The sequence below is a fragment of the Drosophila biarmipes genome, chromosome 2L, assembly GCF_025231255.1.
Source record: "Drosophila biarmipes strain raj3 chromosome 2L, RU_DBia_V1.1, whole genome shotgun sequence".
Taxonomy (NCBI): Eukaryota; Metazoa; Arthropoda; class Insecta; order Diptera; family Drosophilidae; genus Drosophila; species Drosophila biarmipes.
The window spans coordinates 9,773,689-9,794,443 of NC_066612.1; the positions used below are offsets into that span (position 1 = coordinate 9,773,689).

The window sequence follows — 20,755 nt, forward strand, 5'->3', positions numbered from 1 at the left end:
TTCATTCGCTTTCTTGTCTTGAATTCGCAGGAGCCTGCAGTACGAGACGCCAGGATCAAGAGCAGGAGTCGCGGCGCCGACCTAAAAAGTGCATCAACTATCATCCCGAAGAGATCGAGATACAGCAGTGTGGGCGTGGCAGCACCCTGCTGCACATGTCCGGCTCGGTGATTGTGGCCCATCTCCTAATGGTCACCGTGACCTTTGTGCTGGCCAACGCGTGATATGAGCACTAAATGCGTTTTGAATGTTAGGTTTGCACTATTTTTGTGTCGAATACAATAATAAGCGGTTGAGAAGGCTAGAGAGTTTCTTTTGATCGAAAGAAATACGCAGTTTGAGTTTGTTTCGTTTGAGATCGAAGTGGGAGCTGTTAGTAAACCTCATACCACTAAGTGAGGTAAAGGAAAAATCAAATATGTATTTATTAGATGATTCGCAATACGAGCAACGTTACACAGATAATAGTAACAAGTTTATATCCCTATGTTTGTAGACAATAATTTGCAGGACAAGAATTTCATTGACAATTAGACAAAACGATAGCTAAACATAAATTCTGTATGTGCAATACGAGTAGCATTTAAAACTAAATTGTTTAGTCGAAAATAAATACTTTCAAGAACGAGCTTTGTTTACCATTTATCTATTGATTTTAACCGTAATACAAATTAAGAGATGCAAAAATGCAGTGCAAGAATGATAAACTGATTATAATAATGAGGGAAAAGCAGTTATCAGTCGGATTATGTAAATAGTATCAGAAAATATTCAATATGAGCAAAATTCCTACCGATAAATAATTCGTTATTTTTCCTGTTTTCTATCGTACAACTTAAAAACTAAATAAATGGAGTTACTTTTGCACTCAACTGCGTACGCACAAATATCAAGTATTATATATTTTACAACCGAAAGATATCGAATTCACTGAACAAACGGAAGACTTGAAATACCCGACAGCAATGTAAAAACAACAAAAGCACACCAAAAACCAAAATAAAACCAGAACAATGATATAGCCAGTTCATATCTGAAGTGTATGTATGTGGTTGACATCTAATTTTGAACAGAGTAAAGCAAAGAAAATACAATGGAAAAACAAGTTAATTATTAAAAAAATATTTGACTAGTTTTGCAGAAAACAAAAAATAAATAAATAATAAAAGAAAGTGGAAATGAAATAATAATTTATTTTATATACATTTTTATACAAACCTCATTCATATAAAAAGATGCGGATGTCGAAAACCGAATCGGTCAACTAGAGTAATCGTTTCATTGAATTCTAGACTATATCGAATATTCTTTGTGTTTCGTTTTATTTAATAGGCCTACATAGAAATTTACATATCTATCGGAGTTCTGAGTAAAGAATATTTGTTTCTTTTCTAAACTAATAAACAAAACTATTTAAAACCAAATTACTCGAAACACTTACATATTAACACCTACACTCACCAAATCTCAACACAAGAAAACACATACAAACATATACAAAATATAAAGAAAGAATATTTTCTGTGTCTTAAACTTGTATAAAAAATGTCTTCCATTAAAAATACTTAACGAAAAATGAAATCCAAACAAAGTAAAACAATTTATAAATCAATACCTACTAATTAACTTAAACTAAAAAATACGATTATATAAGGAAATATATATTAAAACATTTAACTCGAAAAGTCATTAACCAAGCATACACAATTTCAAAACTTTCTCTCTGGGTCACCTGTTCAGCTCTAAGTTGTCAGCGAAAACAGGGGAAATAAAAAAGAATATTATGAAAAAAAGAAACATTCTTACACCCATTAGAAGGTTAGATAATGTAGGTAGTTAGGGCGGCAGAAGGAAGAGCGGGCAGAGGATCATACAAGCATTAGAAGAAATATTAGCAGAATACTTAATATATAGTAAATATGTAATAAACCTAATTTAGCACACAACTTAAACCGAGTAATCAATTGTAAGTCGTAACTCATAAGAGCTGTTTGTTAAACGATGACGATGTTGCAATGCTACGGCGGGACACCCGTGCGTATGCGTAATCTGAGCTGGAGTGCGTGAAAGGTTGGATGATTGGCATTGATTTGGGTGATTGTTCTATGTTTGCTCGCGTGTGTGCACAGCTGGGGACCTTGACTGACTTTAAGTGGCGTGTGGGTGGGAATGTGTGAGAAACGACAATGGATTTACCTGGTAGGCCACCGAAGGCAGAACACAATATACACTCCGTACAGTTAAGATCGCTATCCAACATCCGGTATCTTCCGGCATCAGCAACATTCTCACTCACTCCTGTTCACCACAAATCCACTGTAAAATGGCATTCAATTCCTTCGCATTCAACTCGAAAGTAATAAACATATTTATGTATTCAACTTTTGCAAAACAACAATTCCATATCAAGATACAAAAGAAAAGCATAAGAATTAAAGGAAAATAAATCTTTACTGAAGAATGTAATAATATAATACTGTTCTGCAAGATTTTCTATGTTTGTTTATTTTTATAAGGAAATCGAATGTTTGTATGTGTAGTCCATAATTTTCTAAAGGCATATGCATATATTGAAAAAGAAGAAAACAACAAAAAAAAATACGAATGTAATGTTTATTGGTCTTAATGGAATGGAAAACAAAGTGAAAAACAATTAAATCTACCATTATTAACTTACGAATTAAATCAAATTTTTGACAATGCGATTTTTGCTTTTTGGAAATCGTGCTTTTTGCTAGAACAAAACCACAAGAAAAGGAAAACAAAATGAACTATAATTAAAATATGAACATACTTTTGCTCTCTATAAACCCTATATACAAGCATCTTTCTATATGGAACATTTATATAAAGCCATCCGAAACAAAAGAAAAAAAAAAATAACGTATATAGAACATGTAACAAAACGATCCCCTAAAAACTCATCCCTCTCTTCATAAATTTACACAGAGAATCGGAGCAATCCCAACTTTTATGATTTGCCGCTCTTTGTTTGGATTAATTTTCTTACATTTTAATTGCCACGTTTAGTATTTAAATTGAGACCGAATAATCATTATAAGAACACGTGAAAAGTAAGCAAACATTCATGTCAAATTAAGAAAAACAAAACAGTTACTGAATAATCGAGGTAAATAAATTCTGTTATTGCTGTCAAACACATTTAAATAATAAAACTAAAAAAATCCAAGCAACTTTTAATTGTGAGAAAAATTGTTGTTTCATTAAATTTGTCATTATGAAATTTGAAAATATAAATGTTTAAAGCAAAACCAAAACAGTATGGAATACATAAAGTACACACATGTAAGTCATAAACATTCTGTATATTCCACAGACCCGCAAAAAGGCTTGCAAAAATATCGAAATTGTTCAAAACGGCTTAAAATTTGGATAAATAAAAAAACGTTTTTAGTTCTACAAAAAAACACACTTACACCTATAGACAAAGCTTATGTTATTTTGTATGGAATGTCTACAAAGAATTTCGCGGAATAGTTTAAAAGAAATGAACACTATTAAACATTAGTGAACGTAAAAGAAGACATTTGCAAAAAGCCTAACTGTTAAGGGAAAACGAAAGAAAGTAAACCGCATACTTACATAAATTAATTATAAATTAATATAAACTTGCTCATTATTCTAATTACAAACTGGAAATTATAAGTAAATGGTATACATAAATAATATAATTAAAACCAAGTTAAGATTCAACATTAAACAGGAAGATGAACAACTAAAAATATTATAAATACATAATATGAACGAAGGAACAGAAAAGAGCATAAGAAGAGAATGAATGGAGAAATAAATGACAAAAGGTATTACAAAATAAATAAAGTGGTTTTCTTTTAGAGGCAGATAAATGCATTATTTTTAACAGAAATGTTAGAACAACATTTGATTACCAGTGGAAGACTAAAGGCTGTGTGACCGGGCCTCAAAATTTGTTTCCTACGCTGCTTTCCATTTTACATGTAAAATGTAAGCTGCTGAAGTTATGTTGCAGTGCGACACCAAACGGCTTAAAGCGGAACCATCTGCAGGGTAAATTTGAGGCTTAGTGTCTTTATAAACATGCAGGTGGCGCCAGTGTATCGTATCTGCGCTATCTTAAATAGTTTTGTGGTTTCCACCCACAAACGAAACAAACTGGGCAGAATTGAAATGCATGGGGCGCATCATTAATGACGTCCTGCACTTCCGGTGCGCAATTACGCATGGCAAACACAAATCAAATGCCCAAATTGCGATATGGCAGTCTGGACTCCGTGGCACGTGATCCCTCCCAGGGGATAAGCGCAAATTATAAATTGCGTAATCAAATAAATTTGACACAACTACTTAACTTATTTATATGGCAAGCCCGACATGGAAACGGAAACTTTTCAGCCAAACAAAACTGTATTATGGGGCATATTTACACTCTCTGTACTGTCCACAAAATTCAAATCAAATAAACTACAAATGTCCGTGGCAATGGGACTTCGATTTCGGCTTGAGCCGGCCGATGGGCCAGTTGTGTTTGAGTTCGTGCTGAAATCGTTATCCTGTTACTTGTCATTAATTCGACCCTTCGTGCATATTGTTATTCCTGTCATTATTGCCCCGTATTGTTGTTATTTCAGCTCTGTGCGCCGAGCCGTTAAATTAGCCGCTTATCAATTATGTATTTGAATTTAATTGGCCAACTAGAAGGCTCCCGGGACTCGTTGGCATGCCTGAACCTGGATTGAGCTCTGCACTGGTTTGCCATTGAAAAAATAAATATGCTTGTAAATTGGCAAAATATGTTTGTTGCAATACGTACATATATGCACAATGATGTGTGAATAAATGTGCTTGTGTTCTGATTAAGTTAAGACTATTTAATTAATTCGCCTTTAGGATGACATTGGAAATCTTCTATGGATTTAGTTTGGCAGGAATTTTATGGAAAATTGTAATTTTTTGACTATAATTATTAGAGGGGAACCCATATTATCCATGTCAACTGTTTGAAATTTACTTCATATATTTAATTAGCCATTGCCAACTAATTTCTTTATATGGTTTACATAAGTACTCTTAACTTTAAAAACATCTCTTTGTAAATAGATAAAATTTTAAATCTAAAATTTAATTCCAAATTGTACAATATTTCAAATGAAGAAGAAAATAACATAACCTATTGAATAAAATAAAAACATATATTTGAAACTTAACTACTTAACTTAACTATAAATTCTCCTTCACATGGAAATCAAACAAATCACAGAGCCCGCCAAAAAAGCAACCGGATCGATTTTGATTGGAAAACGATTTGAAGAACGGCTAAAAATGATTGTGATTGTTGGCTTTTTCGTGTGGACCGCTGCAATTGAATTTTGTGTGATTTTGGTTATTTGTCGTGGTTATTTGCTGGACACAGGGCGAGTCATTCTGATTTATTCATTAAATAATGTGAGTGGAGGGCCCCTCGTTCCCCTTCTCCCCCGCCTCGGATGCTCCCTCATGCGTCATGATTTTCTACAAATAAATTGATTTCAGTTTTCAACATTAATTTAATAGTTGTTGTTATGGGTTGGCCCAGTGGTTGGCAGTGTTTACATTGTTATTGCAATTGGCCCGGTTGTTGTTGGGGGAACTGGGATCTGTTGCTGCTGATGGTTACATTTTGTAATTTCATTTCGCATGGCTCCGCGGATTCCGGCAATTGGGCATTATGCAACGCATTTACATATATGCATGAAATCGTTTAATTGCAATTCAGGAGATTTTATTTTTTCAATTTTGGTTTTAACTGTTTGCATTGTTTGCGACCAATTTGCAGTAGCATTCGCCATTCGTGCTCCTTACCACTTGCCCACCAATGTTGGCTGATATTCCTGACGACCCGGCGCATAATCGTAAACCAAGTTGAAATTTCCATTTACAATTTTTACGATGCTCGTCGTTAATAAAGCATAATATGTTGACCTCAGAGCTTTCAGTGCTTCAGTGCTACAGTGCTACAGTGCCAGCCATAATTCTGCCCTCAGTTTTGCTGTGGCTTCTGCGGACTGCCCTCGCTTTTGTTGTTCCGACCGCTAAAAGCAATTTGCATTTGAACTTGTTTATGGTTGAATTTGAATCCCTGCTCCTGGCGTTAATTTGACGTTTTTGACTCAGCAAATGCAGCTGATGAGATTACTTATCCAAGGGGGGCTAATGTATGCCAGGATTGTTTGCCAAAGGATGCATTAATATGATTATAGTTAGTGAGCAATGTATGTAAATTTATTATAAATCAAGAAAAATTGCATTGGATTCAAATCTTTGTTCTTGGTATAAACAGCCCACAATAGTGAAAGGACATGAATTGATTACCGATAAATTAAGTTATTGCAGCTCTGCTTCAAAAGCCACTGAAGTTCTTTGAGGTTTCCGAAATCCCTCGACGGCCCTCGGGTAATTTCAATCAAGGATCAAACTTATTACTTAACTCCTTTAGCCCTCAACCCCCGAGTTTTCCGAACTTTTTCCCAGGCCCTCCAGGGGCCTGGAAACAATTTAATCAATCACCCCGCAACTATATAATAAGGCACAAATCTGGCGGAAGAATAACCTGTTTGACTTCCGAAACTTCCATTGCGTAAATTGATAAATCCTTTAATGTTTCGCCCACACACCAAGGACCTAGAGACTGGCAGATGGTAAAGGGTACGACTGTACAGCCGTATACAGTGGGGCGTGACACAATGACACACACACGGCCGTGGGGATATGGGATATGGGAGAAATCAACTTTCGATTTCGACGAAATAAATCCACTTTACAGATTGAGACGAAGACTGTGGGGACGTGAGACATGGGGGAATTTCAATTCCTTCTAAGCACGACGACGGGGACAAACTCATCGAACGAGGGCGATGGCAAAATACGTGCACAGCGGCACAGCTGCGTTCAGAATAATAGTCTAGAAGTAAAAGAGACTTGGAGAAAATTAGAGAAAAAATTCTGATTTATTTATTTGTATCTGTTAAATATTCTGTTAAATATTTATCTTTCCAAAAAATACTTTTCTTTATTATTGACCTTAGACAATAATTTTGTTCAGACTTCCTACAGGCAACAAGAAAACAAAAGATTGCTAGCATTTTGACAAAAGCTTTATGCAAATGGAGAAGACTGTATGTTGTGCTCAAATAATTGAATTCATCAAAGTTAACTCGCACAATTGTGGAAACGCTCGAGCCACAGCCACCGCCGAGGCCTGAAGCTCTTAGGATTGCTGCCCCGATTTCCCCGCAACATTTGTTCGGCTTTAGTTCTGTAAACTTTGCCCCTGCGCCCCCACACAGTGGGTGTGGGTTTCCCTTGATGACGGAGACAGCGGCTAAATTCGGCTAAAAGAATGGCGCACAAAAAGATTTGCGAATTGACAAAGTGCAAGTAGGTCCTGGGGCACGAACATGCCAAATGAACGGGTAGGCAGCGATGGAACGGCACCTCATAAGCGAGCACGTGTGTGCGAGTGCCTCTAAGGACATAAAGGACCTCCCCGGGCGGGCAACGAAAGACACACTCGCAGCGCAGCGACAAACAACTCGAAAATCCATGTCAGTGTCACGTAGCAGAGTGTGCCCGAAACAGGAACAATAACAACACCAGCGGCAGCCAAAAGCGGCAACAAAGCCAGAAAACACAACGAGAGGGTGCTCGAGACGATGAAGAAACGGATACTGTCAATATGACTAAGCCCAGATACACTAATACATTTTGGGTTTTTGGAATAAGGACGTAGCCTAGATTTACTAATAGATTTTTGGGGGCCAGGAGGGACCCCAAACAGAGGCCTAGTGTATAAGAGCCTTAAAAAGTGAATCTAGCAGCTTAGGTAGGTTAATTTACTGCCACCATTTCAGAAGTAACAAGTTAACTGATAACTTAATAAAATAATCCATTGTTATTTATATAAATGGTTTTTGTTATTATAAAGAGGTACTATTTTAAAACATAGATCCTTCATATGCTTATTATTATTTATATGCACTGTTCAACGGTGAATGTATGAAAGCATCAAATAAAAATAGCCTTATATTTTTATGGTCTATTTATTTATTGGTTACAATGCTACAAGCTATTACTGATTCCTAATAGACTAGTCCCCTTTCAACAGATTGCTTTGAACTTAAAGACTATTATGATTCAAGTTATCGTTTATGTCTTAAAGGCTTGCATCTTGTGGGAAATTGACGAATGTCCCTAATCTATAACAACCCCACCAAGGCCCTCTGGTAATCCATGTACCTGAAGGCGAACCCATCTGCTCCGTCTATTAAGTTCCTTACTTCATCTACGACCCCATCCCTTGCCAATTTCAAGCCCCTCATTGTTTTTCCTGCTGATTGGTGTCTTTGTGTTTTTTCTTCTGTTCTGCCTGTTCTGTATCTGTATTTTCGATCCGAATCTCTTGCTCGTCACCGCTCCTCAAGCTTCATTGGCATGCCCGGCGACTCAAGGATACTTTCCGCTCGCATTGCGTATACGCCACGTTGCTCGCCCCGTTGATTAAGTCGCTGGTTTTGCGTGTTTAATCAATTATGCGACGTTTGCAAATTCACGTAGCTGCTCGAGTTATTTTCGCTAATCACTGGAATACAATAAATATAAGGCCCTAAAGCCCCAGAAGATGCCGCACTTCATTCAAAACGGGCTCCCGAATCGCTTACGGCTGCTTCAAGTGGTTTTATGGATGCTGGACAATTTCCCGCCGCCCACTCTTCTGCTGGCCAGGTCATTTTTCATTCTGATGAAAATATTGATTTCGATTCTCTCTCGGCCGAACTCCACCTCCGCCTCCGCCTCCGCCTGCGTCTCCGTCCGCGGTCGACGTGATGGCGATGTCTGTTTGTCAGTCTAACGATTGCTCCTTCAGCGGTTGCCTAGCCCTCAATGAAAACGGAAACTTTCCCCCGATTACATTCGTTTGCCCATCGACCCATCAGTCCTCGTCCTCAAAGATTTATGAGTTGTCCGCCTCGGAGTCGGGGAGGCAAATGAAATATCGCCAGTGGGCAAATATTTGCGATGCGGAAGGCGCGTGATTCGATTCAGAAGCCAAACGCAACGAGGTGAGCCCGGCTCCGCGCGACCCACTCGAAGCAAGCCAAATCAATGGCCAAGCACCGAGTGCACCTGCGAGGCACAGTGTGATAAAATGGATTGGTACTGGACAAAAAAACATATTTATTTTTTAAATACTGAGAGTAAGCTTTTGCAACTTTTTAATAATTTTAAAATTTATATGAGATTATTAACATATATTATATATATAATGCTTTTTGTGTTGTGTTGTGTTATAAAATTCAAACATAAAATCCTTATCAATCAATTTTATAATGTAAACATTAAAACTGATATTTTTTGTTTTATAATAAAAAAAAGATATATGAATTAATTTACTTTATATAAACTTTTTAAAAATACAAGCAAGTTACATTAAACATTTTAGATAAGACATATATGAATACATTTTAGCTTACTTAAATGCCAGTAATATTGCTTTATCTTTGATCTTTAATAAATTATGAAATATTAAAATATCCACTTTTATATTTATATTTTTAAAATTAATTTTATTTATGCAACCAGGGCGATTGTCACTATGCATCGTTTAAATATTTAACATTGCTTAGCTTCTGGAATTGCGACTCCTGGCTGACAGGTAATAAGGTCATCAAAACGCCAGCGCTCGATGCGGTTTTGTCGACTGATTTATGAAGTTGTGTGGTCAGCATGCAGCAAGCCAGGCCAGGAGGAAGTCGCCACCAGGGGGTGGGCTCTGGCTGGTGGCTCAGGGGGTCCAAAGTGCAGCCGGCCAGCCGTGACAACTCAATCGAGGACAGCGCGCATACGCCACGTTGTTCGCAGTCACCTTTGTGGCAGGGGAATGGAAATGGGAGTGGGAGTGGGAATGGGGATGGGGATGGGAATGCCAAGGATGTGTCGCTTGGTCAGTCACCGATTTCGCCTTGTGCTCTGCTCCTTCCGGCTGCGTATTTTTTGGAAAGCGATTTATAAACGTTGCAAGCATAAATAAACAAACAGATGCTGGCAAAAAAATACGTATAGATGGCCCGGGAGGACACCGCATAAAGAAACGACTGGCAACATGTGCCTGGCCTTCGTTTTCGCGCTGTATTTATTTACTTTTGCTCTTTTATAAAATATTTTTTAATGCAGCCACAGGGCTGCCAATTTGTGCAGATTTATAGAGGCTGCCAACGTCATGCCCCCGGGGATAAAACCGACAAAAAAAAAAACCAAAAAAAGCATAACCAACATTCTCTGTTGACAATCGCCACAGGAAGTGGGCAAGCAAGTTGCCAAGGATGCCAGAAATGTGCATGGTTGTTGCTCGTGCCACTGCTGCTGTTACAAAAGGGTCATAACTGATTGCTGCAAACACTTTTGGGGGGAGGGAGTGGAGAGTGGACAGTGGACAGTGGTCAGTGGAAGGGGGTGTTGCAGGACACTCGCCGGTTGACTGGACAGCCGGCAGGATAAAGGAGGAGGACAATGCAGCGCATTGAATGAGCATTTGATGGCTGTTTTTGCCACAACTCTTGGGCATTCGGGTTGCTCGTGACGCATGGGGCGGGAACAACAGCTCAACAGTTTTAGTACTTTGCGGATTCAACAACGTATCTGCTATCTACAAATTAATCGTAAAAATATATCTTTATTAATAAAACCAGTTTAATGTGCAAAAATGTATGTTTATAAAACATTTTATGCATTTAAATTAAAATATATCCAAACAATTAAACCATTTCTATAAAGTTCCATGTATTCATGGCACATTTTATTGTGTATTTTTTAACATTGGGCAAATTCCCTTAGAGCCCCCAGCGTATTTTTGTTAGTAAACATTGGGGGGAAAGCAAAAGTGGGGGACTTCGCCCTGTGTGAGTGGATAATAGATTTAGTATGTTATGCCTGACAGTTACAAGGCTGTCGGCCACTGGCTGTTGTTTCCCTTGGTTTACTGTGGTTTGTACTTTCCACCGTGGAGACTGCAATTGAATTGCTCCTCAGTCCTCAGTCCTGCGTCGCCTGGTCATCGCATCGCCATGGATGGTCATCATTAACATGGAGCAACGTCATCGACATCGTCGCCGGATGTGGTGCAATTTGTTGCTGCTGTCGCTGTGTAAGTGGGCGTGGCGTGACTGTCTGCCAAATATGAGCACCGGAAATTAGCACACAACTCCACGCCCACGACCATGCCCACACCCCGAAATGAGAGCGAAAATTGAATGGACATCGAACAAACCCCTTGCCCGATATAATTACTTTTGTCCCTGGACGGGGAGCAGGGGCTTTTAGTGGCAGCCAGCCAGCTATCCATCTCCGATGACCCGGCGCGCTCACCGGATCTTAATTAACAAAGGGCCTCAAATTAAAGGCTAATCAGCCACTTGACCACTTTGTCCACTTGACCCGGCCCAAAGGGCTGTGCTGCGGCTCCGGGGCTTGCGGTCACAAAGCGGATTTATGATGCATGGCAAACAGGGCGGGAACTACTTCAGAAACTTCTCACACAGTTCAGCCGAATGCATTAGCCTTCCTCTTTTCCATTTCCATTTCCATTTCCCGATCCCACCCAACACACCACGTTGCTAACTCGATTGCGAATCAAGCGAGTTTGGCTTTATTAAAATCAATTCGGTTTTTCAGTTTATGATAAGGAAACTTTAATGACATTATTTATTATTTATTTTTAATTTGCGATAAGATCATAAATTTAAATAAAACCCAGAGTTTTATTTATATTTTTGCCAAAAAAAACTAAAGTAAAATGTATTTTTTACTGTCTTGTTTTCTTTCTGGCAACATTTTAGGATTCAGCCGTTCAATCTACTTTAAATTGATCCTCGATGCAAAAGTATCTCGAACTCAACCGCTGGAAGGCCGGTTGAATTATTTTGGAATGACCATGTTCATCCGTAGCGCTGTCAGATGCGTATCTATTGTCTTCAGTTATGACTCAAAATTTGTTCGAAGCTCCTGCCTTGGCTTTCCATTTCGGTTTTTATAGTTTTTTTTTTCAAGCAGAAACCGTATGAAATAACTAAATGAACAACAATAATCTTGTAAATAAATAAAAATTAATTAATTAGCAATAAAAACTTTAGGATTGCACACATTTGGTTTTCACCTCTTTGCAGCCGAATTGACTTTTACTAAAAATTCTAAGCTCGTATTTTCTGAAAAAAAGCAAAAAAATTGAAGCTCTTCCGATGTGTTTAGAATGGGAAAAAATCGTAGAGCTGCGAAAACTTTCTCCACGTATTCGCAAGCCCAAGGAAAGTAAAGGAAAAACGCTGAGCCGAGCACAGAAGCAACTTTGCGTGCTCTTGTGAGCGGCAACTTCGTTTGCGTCCATTTTGAAATCAGAATTATGCGAGGGCGTGTGGGGGTGCATGTGTGTTGGGCATGCATTAGCATCTCTTGTGTGTGTTGCATACATTTAGGCGCAGTGCAATGCAGTGCACAATTGCTTATGAAATTGAGCAAACAGAATTGCGGAATGCTGTAAAGCGGCGGCTAATGAGCCGAGCTGCACTCAGGGGTTAACGCGGAAAAAGCTGAACTCTTTTGCCTTTGATTGTGCACCTAAAAAAATTTCCAGTACTGTATTTATAAGTCCGAGCCTAACCTAACCCTTGCTGTCACAGAAAATGTCATGTTTTTATGATTTTCCTGAAAAATATTGATAAAGCTGTGCATAATAAAGGACAGCGGCCAACCTTCTCGGCTTTCGGCGGGGAAACAAACTCATTAAAATGTTGCTGGCCAGTCAACCAGTCAACAACTTGGGGGCCACAAAACAAGCCATTAAAAAATGTTTAGTACATCGACTATGGCAGAGACAGCCGCAGAAAAAGCAACAGAAACGACAGGCAACTGCCAAATAAGTTCATGGCAAAAGGGCAGGGGGAAAAAATAGAAGGCAAATGTTTAGTGGAAGTTTAGCAGAGTGGTGAAAAAGTTGAAGCAAAAGCGAAAAAACCCGAGTGTCCCCAGGGCGCATTTGAGGGGTGCTTCAACCCCCTCCCACTCACCTGTCACGTGTAAAATGCCGCCAACGGACGCAAGTCCTTCATCCCCGCTTCCTCTGCGAGTGGGTCCTTTTGTGCCCGGCACATGTAAATTGAAAACAGTCGCCAAACGGCATTAGGAAAGCGAGTGAGGCAATGAACTGGGCTTTGTGCCTCGGTGTGTAAATTAAAAATTAACTGTCACCTGGGATAACTGCTCAAATTGTATGATGCCACGCGAATGGCGGCATTTGTTGGTAAAATGATTTACCTTCTCTTGAGCTGAACAAATAAAAGGCTAGTCATATCTCACCAACAGGCTTAGATTGAATGGGTAAGGTTAATTTGAAATATGTATAAATAGATGGAATTTTCACAGTTTCCCTAAAGCTGTAAGTAAATTAAAGTAATTTCTTATTTCATTTTCGTAGCTTTGATTTGACTTAAGGACACCAATTTATACTTAGCACCCCGCACCGTGTTCAAACCCAATCTGCTAATAGTGGGCTGCATCCGCCCACTTTTAAAGATTTCCATTCACATACTTTCACATAGATTCACAGGGGGCAGTCGTGCAAATCTGGAAATAAACTTCAAAGCATTTAACATCTGCCCATTGACCAAGAACGCCCCCGACTCGCCGGCGATGTAATCTACACAATGGCATGGCAGAGTTTTAATTGCTATGACACTGCCAAGACACGGATGACTGGACGGGGTTGGACAAGGGATGCCGAGGGGATGGGGCTAGGAGCTGGGATTGGGATCGGAGTTGGGATCGGGATCGGCTGGTCCAGGGGACCGTTGGCTGTTGTCGTTTTCTAATTTGATAAAGATAAAAATCATTTTGTAAACGCCCTCGACGACGTCGCCATCAAGTGTGTATGCCCCTGACAGAAGGACACCAGAAACAGGACACTCGCCAGGACACTCCCGTTCCAGGACACGCTCTCGCAGCTCGTTGGCCGCCGCTTAATTGAATGCTCATTTCAACGAGCGAGGACCAGCTTCAGCTCCAGCTCCAGCTCTTCAGCGTCGCCGGCTTTAATTGCATTTTTATTTCATTTCCCAGCAATTATCGCAAGTTCGTGTGCAAATTCTATAAACCAGAGGCAACACAGGCAGAAATGCTATAAAACTAACCCTGCACTTCTATAATATCTATATACATATATAAAACTGTTCACTTTAAATTAGGAATTGATGCTCAGTCAAAACCAGTAAAGGTGAAGATCTTAGCAGTCCTAAATGGATTTTTTAAGATTTCTTTTTATTTATTAATACATTTCTGAAAATGCCTAAAATTTGCTATTAATTAGAAATCACTCGTATTTAATTTCCTGCTCATAGGTATCTGTGCGATTTCGCTCAGTGCCCAGGACACTGGCTTGAAGCGTTGGTCATGTGGCACCTGCAACATCCCGAAGGCAAGAGGTCAATCGTGTCATGAGTGTATCTGTGCCATGTGCAACTAGTTAGCAGCCTGGGTGAGTGTGCGAAAGTGTGGTCCGATGTCCTGCGAAACCGTAATTAAAGGTAGCCAGGACCTTTAGCAAGCTCCACGCCAGTTTCTGCTGATATTTATTGTCGTAGCTGCGCTTTCTGCCCTCTTATTGTCGGTGCAAGACCGAGTTGCTGTTGCTGCTGATGGCGCTGTTGCTGCTAGTTGTTAGCAAAGCAATTAGCATGAGTTTGTTATTGCAACACACGGCCAGGAGTCGGCAGAGGACAGGTGGAAAGACGCCGGCGACACGGCGGCCGTGTCCAGCACCTCCTGAAAGTTTTACACCGGGCCCGGGGGCTACAGGCCCCACCGAATGCCGGCAAATGAGAATTTAATTTATTTACTCTGCAATGGGCAAAGTGCTGGCAAATGGCCATGTAGCGTTTAACACTCCGCAAACAAATCACAGATACTAAAACCTATGCTTTAGATATTTATAGATTGGGAGTTGTGCATTCAAAAAGCATGAGCTCCAGTAATTAAAAAATGATTAATAAAGTAAGGAAAAAACGTTAAATAATTATTTATATATTGCATTACCTGCGTAATACATCTGAACAAATAAATGATATCTTAAACAAATATTACAAAAATGCACTAAATACATTTATATATGCGAACAAAGTGGGCGATTGATTGTTATGGTGCCTCTGACAATAAAAATAATCATAAATAAACCCTTTTTTTGCAAAATGTAAATACACTTATCAGATAGAGCAATAGGGTTTTTGACATTTAACAACCAGCAAATCAAACTCGAAGTTAGTTCATTGGAACCTTTCGCTTCGATATGTTGAAGCACGGAACATATTTTTTGATTGCGTTTCTTGTCAGCCATCCCTATGGCGGGGCCATGTCAGAGGATACTTGTTCCTTTTGCAAACTAAAGGATGCGCCAAATCAGTGCGCTGCATTTTGCCTTTCGGCACTGCATCCTTTATTCGATCACAATGTCAACCGCCAGCACAGGATAGACACTCTTGCTGAAGGTGTGTCCAATAGCAATGGAAAATTGGACAAGATCGAAGGTCAACTGCAGTCCCTGCAGACCACTTTGGAAACTCTGAAAACATCTATGGAGGAAACCTTTCAGAAGATAAGCCATACGAAATTTTACACAGGGCTAGAGGAAAAGCAGCATACTGAGGATCAGAGTATTGTTCCCGGAGTCAAAACTAAAATTCTTCTGCCAGGATTCCAGCAAATCGGGTCAAGATATTTATATATCGAGAGAAAAGCTAAACAAGATTGGAATACAGCCGCAAGGACTTGCCATCGAATGGGAGGTCACCTGGCATCGATCAAAAATGAAGAGGAGTTTACTGCCATCACAGAGAAACTCGATCTACTTCGGTACTGGTCGGGCATCAACGATCGAGGAAAGAAGGACGAGTACGTATCTGTAGCTTCCGGAAAACCAGCAGAATTCGTGAAATGGATTTGGAAAAACATCGAAAGCGATGCGAACTGCGTAGCATTGACGAAGTTCGGATTTGTAAATACGCTTTGTAACGAAACCCTAAAATTCATTTGCCAGCAAGACGATGAAAACTAGTTAATAACTAATTAAACATTTTTCTTCTATTTTTGTGAAATGTTTGCAATACTTACACATACTTTCCTTACCAAGAAATAATGCAATTATATAGACGGAAAAAGTCCTTTTATTTTTCCAATCAAATAACAAATGGTGGCCCGGCCGGCCGCAAAGGCTCACTTTCAAAGAAAACCCCAACCCGCTGATCCATTCGCAACCATTTTCCAATCAGTTTTCCTTACACCAATTCCCTTTCAATTCGGGCTCCACAGTTTTCCCAGCCATGGCTTAGATTTAGTGCAAGTTTCGCCACCCCAGCCTCAAAGTCTGAGCCATCTCATCACTTACTTCTTTCTTGGGGGTAACCTTCAGCACCTTTTAAGCCGCTTGGCGTGTCCTTCAATGCCTCAAAAATCCATTTCTGCCTCAACCAGCTCCTCCTCCCGGCGGGATCTGTTGCTTTGTTATCCCGGCCCTCCTCTATTGCATTTTATTCACTCGATGGGGAGTTCCTACCTCGCTTGGCTGCATCTCCTTTGGGGGAAAAGTGGGTTTGATTTCGGTTTGCTGCCTTTGCCGCCAGCTTCATCGTGGATTATGCAAAAAGTTTTTCATTAATGTTGGATTTAGATATTTTTTCACGCTCTGCAACTGTGCTTCCACCAGACCTCCTGGTGAGAGCATTTTTTCGCCACGCTCCCCCACAGTCCTTTTCCCAAATCCGCTTTTTTCCTGCGTTTTGGTTGTTGACAACGCAACTTTGGTCCCAGGATACGTTAACTTTTGTGCACCGCAGCGCCGAGCTCAGTGCAATGAAAGTTGGCACCACAAAACACAGATACGTTTGGATGGATAGATATATAGATAGACAGCTAGGCAAACACTTAACAGCAGAACCCATGAAGATGCCACACAGCAAATTTGCTTTACAAGTGAGCTGGCAAATGAAGGATGAATTAAGCGAGTGGTTCAAAAAGATCCATGAATTCGAGTGGTGGTTTGGCAGAGGTAAGTGCACTGAAAGGAATAATAGCCCACTTAAAAAGAATGTAATGACCTACTTTAAAATGTTAATACAAAAACATTTTTATAAATAAAAAAAATTGTTTATGTTGGAGATTACGCTAAAATAAAGTAGTTATGCCCTAAGAAATTCTAAATATTTGTTATAATTCATGTGTATACGTTTATTTTAGTATCCCATAAAAAATATTGTTAAGATAAATTTTATATAATTTCTTTATTTGCCTTTAAGTTAATCCCCTCTGAAGTCGTCCCATTCGCTCAGTGCATTGCCTCACACAGTTTTTGCCACAACATGCGCTTTTTTCCATTGCAACATAACTTGGACCTTCTTTCTTTCCCTATATATATATTTATTCCTTTTCCGTATCTGGTCGGGCTTTCGTGGTTGTTTCTTTGGAGACACTTTTGCCGCTTTGCAGTGCAAATTGTTGGGTTTTCCGTTCCTTTTTTTTCAGTTTTATTCTCATGGCATTTTTTGTGCGGTTTTTATTTTCCTTTGTGGTGTTTTCGATTTGTCTGCGAGGAGGACTGGAGAGGGGGCCTAAAAGGACCACCCATATTCTTCCGCGTTTCAGCATTTATTTGAGTGTGTAAACTTTTGCTACTTGAATTTTTCGGGGATTTTCCTGTGGCAATTTCACAGTTGGCCCTGCCCCATACCGCTATGCCATGCCAACTTTGATAGTTTTGTCAAAAGTTTTTATTGCGATTTGTTGCAGCTGCAAGTCCAAGTCTTGTAAAAGTAATGCTCATCCAAAAGAAGCAGCAAAAATGCTGGAATTCCCCAATTGATATTTTTGTGTGTGCGATGAGAATGGGAAAACATTGAAGTTTTCAAGGGTCTTTTGAACAACATGTTGTAGGCTCGCTAAGAGATCTTCGAGGGCCAAGCGAAGTACATATTGAACATTAAATGGTAAATACAAACGGGTTAAACAAAATGTTATGGGCAAATTGACTAAGGCAATTTCTAGGCAGAATTCGATTTTTGATATTTGTAAATTATTGTGTGATTCCAATAAATTTCCTATTTCAATAAAAAGTTTACATTTATATATATATATTGGTAGTTATCTTATACAACACTGTTTTATAAATGAGTTAAGGACGAGAGGAGCGATATCTTAGAATATTTTTTAGTTAAAACGAACGTTTGCCGCCACAAGAAAGGAGCTTCCCTCACTTGTTATCACAATTCTCGATGACCACCACATCGCCGTAGTTTGGAGGCGGCGTCTCCGGCCTCGCGGCACCACTGGCCACCACATCCGTGTAGAATCTGGCCGTGGAGGTTGGCGGCGGCGTGGTGGGGGAACTGGGCTCCCGGTCCCGACTGGTGAAGAGGTTGCTTCGACTGAGCCGCCGGATGAGGGTGGCCGTGTTCTGATTGATGGTCCGGTAGTACTGACTGCGGGCCGGACGACCAAATAGCCGGGACACGAAGTTGTCCTGCGGTCCGTAGGGCTGGCGGACGACGGCACGCGATGAGCGCTGAGGATTGGAGCGTCTGGGCTGGCGGGTCCGCTGCGGTGACCAGGTGTGGATGGTGGGCAGGCTGTCCTGCGAAGGATCCAAAGGAGCTGTTGGCAGAACATAAAATACAATAAATAGCTCACTGATGCACTGGTCGATTCCCCAATTGAGTGGACCTACCCGAATCCCCGCCGACCACCTCTGGGCTGCTTTTCTTCTTGCGCATCTCACAGCAACTCTTGAGGCACAGGGCAAAGGTGATGATGAAGATGACCATGCAGACGCCCGTGGCCCCGCCCACCACAAAGGCCAGCTTGAGGTCATCCTCGTCGTAGGTGTGCGTGCGTATGATTTCATCTTCCAGCTGGGAGTTTCCGCCGGCCAGGAGTTCATGACTCACGCGCTCCAAGCAGGTGCGGTATCGCAGGCACAGCTTCTCCCGACTTCCCTCGCACACATCGCTGAGGGAGGACATCTGGCCGTCGTCCTCCTCGCTGTCCTGCTCCTCGCTGGAGTCCAGCTCCCGCCAGACAGAGAGCACGGACTGGGGACCTTGGGTGCTGGGCTCAAAGTGCTGAATGCGTTCGAACTTCATTGTGGCCTCCTTCACGACATCCGCGTCCACATCCTCCTGCGGCACAGGCTGCTCCTCCTCCACGCAGTCGCTCATGAAAAGGGCCACGCCACGCTGCCGTAATCCAGTGGCCACTTTGGCCAAAGCCCGATCGCAATTGAAGGGATTTTCCTCCACATTCAGGGAGGCCAAATACCGCGGGGCATGAAAATCGCCAGGACTTAGGGTCACCAGCATGTTCTGGGCTAAATCCAGCTGACGCAGTTGGGGCAGGGCACTCAGTAGCTGGTTTCCCAATTGATTCACCTGCGAGTTGCGCAGATTGAGAGAGCGAAGCGACGGACTCCTTACGATGGGACCTTTTCCCAGGGTGGACAACTTGTTGCCCTCCAGATTGAGGTGGATCAGCTGGTTGTTGGACTCGAGTATATGCTCATCGATCTGCTCCAGGCGATTGTACGAAAGATCCAAATATCGAAGTCGCGGCAACTCCGAAAAGGCATCGCCATATAGAGTGTGGATAGCATTGTGGGCCAATGTGAGGTTGAGCAGGTGGACAGTGGTCTACGGAAACAAGTGGGTTAATAAACTGCAATAATTTTTCAAATTAATCTTTCTTTGATATTGCAAAGAATACGGCGTTATTACTTATTTTGAACTTTGGTCATTTATTTATTTATTTGGGGACTTACCTTGAAGGAGTCATCGTCAATGGTGGTTATATCATTGTAGCTCAGGTCCAATAGCTCAACGGTTTTGGGCATTTCTATATTGGCGCTTATCAAGCGCTTGGCACTAGATACAAAAAAGTATATGTTTAAAGAAATGCAGAGCATTCATAACCCATTGATAACTCACCTGCATATCGCTCGATTTCGCTGGGCATGCAGATCGCAGTGGCAGACGGTGGGGCAGAACATCTGCAGTTGGGTTTTGCTCCTGCAGACCTGAAGGAGCACGCAGAGCAGTAGGCCCACGTAGAGCAGGATCTGCTTAAGGCCCAACCACATTTTGGGCTTCACGGCACATTGCAGAGCCATAGGCTGAATGCAAATACTATATTCATCGACTGGAAGGAACGTACTCAGTTAGTGGTTCGTCATTTTCGAGATGGTTGCTTTGGGAATGCTTGCTGGATTTCGACTGACTGAGTCTTCAAAACATGGCTCTCCATTCACTTTATGACTAACTGATGGACTGCCTTCCAGTGGTGGGATACAATACTTCAACTGGTTTCTTTATAGAATAATAAAGAACGAAATTCATCAGCTGACTGATATGCCAGGTAAGTGCCCTACACTTCCACGGCAGATAAGATAAGCGTCTTTGTTATTATCTAATCAGCTGATGCGGCTAAATTCGTGTTTCGACGAAAGAGCGTGAGTTTCTGTGGTTTCACTTGTTTGGAAAATGCAGCGGTAAAAAACCCAGGAGAAATGTATTTCGATTTTTTACTTATCTCCGAAAAAGTTAATTTGACATAAAAAAATAGTACACATGATATTTTTTGCGTAACTTAAGCCCAAAGTGCTAATCTTTCTCGAGCAGAATAATCGTTAAACTTTAATCAGCTG

General features: G+C 40.7%; 3 protein-coding genes across 5 annotated transcripts in view; 2 read left to right on the forward strand and 1 right to left on the reverse strand.

Annotated features, from left to right (window-relative positions):
- The window catches only part of LOC108032588 (voltage-dependent calcium channel subunit alpha-2/delta-4), a 42,614-nt gene extending 38,780 nt beyond the window's left edge, over positions 1-3,834 (forward strand). For all 3 annotated transcript variants that reach the window (XM_017106496.3, XM_044093931.2, XM_050885737.1), the window contains one exon: positions 31-3,834. In XM_017106496.3, the coding sequence (XP_016961985.1) occupies positions 31-224 (194 nt within the window). In that variant the 3' untranslated portion in view covers positions 225-3,834. The remainder of the gene's footprint in view (positions 1-30) is intronic.
- Positions 3,835-15,424: 11,590 nt separating this feature from the next.
- On the forward strand, positions 15,425-16,126 carry LOC108032340 (C-type lectin domain family 4 member F-like). The gene has a single exon (XM_017106150.1). The coding sequence runs from the start codon at positions 15,425-15,427 to the stop codon at positions 16,124-16,126; it is 702 nt and encodes a 233-aa protein (XP_016961639.1).
- A 2,051-nt stretch (positions 16,127-18,177) lies between these two features.
- Positions 18,178-20,639, reverse strand: LOC108032379 (matrix-remodeling-associated protein 5). Its single transcript, XM_017106200.3, has 4 exons — positions 20,040-20,639; positions 19,874-19,976; positions 18,788-19,745; positions 18,178-18,714 (listed from the first exon to the last, which is right to left on the reverse strand). Exons 1-4 carry the CDS (start codon positions 20,219-20,221, stop codon positions 18,314-18,316), a joined length of 1,644 nt encoding a protein of 547 aa, XP_016961689.1. The 5' UTR covers positions 20,222-20,639; the 3' UTR covers positions 18,178-18,313.
- Between the last annotated feature and the right edge of the window lie 116 nt (positions 20,640-20,755).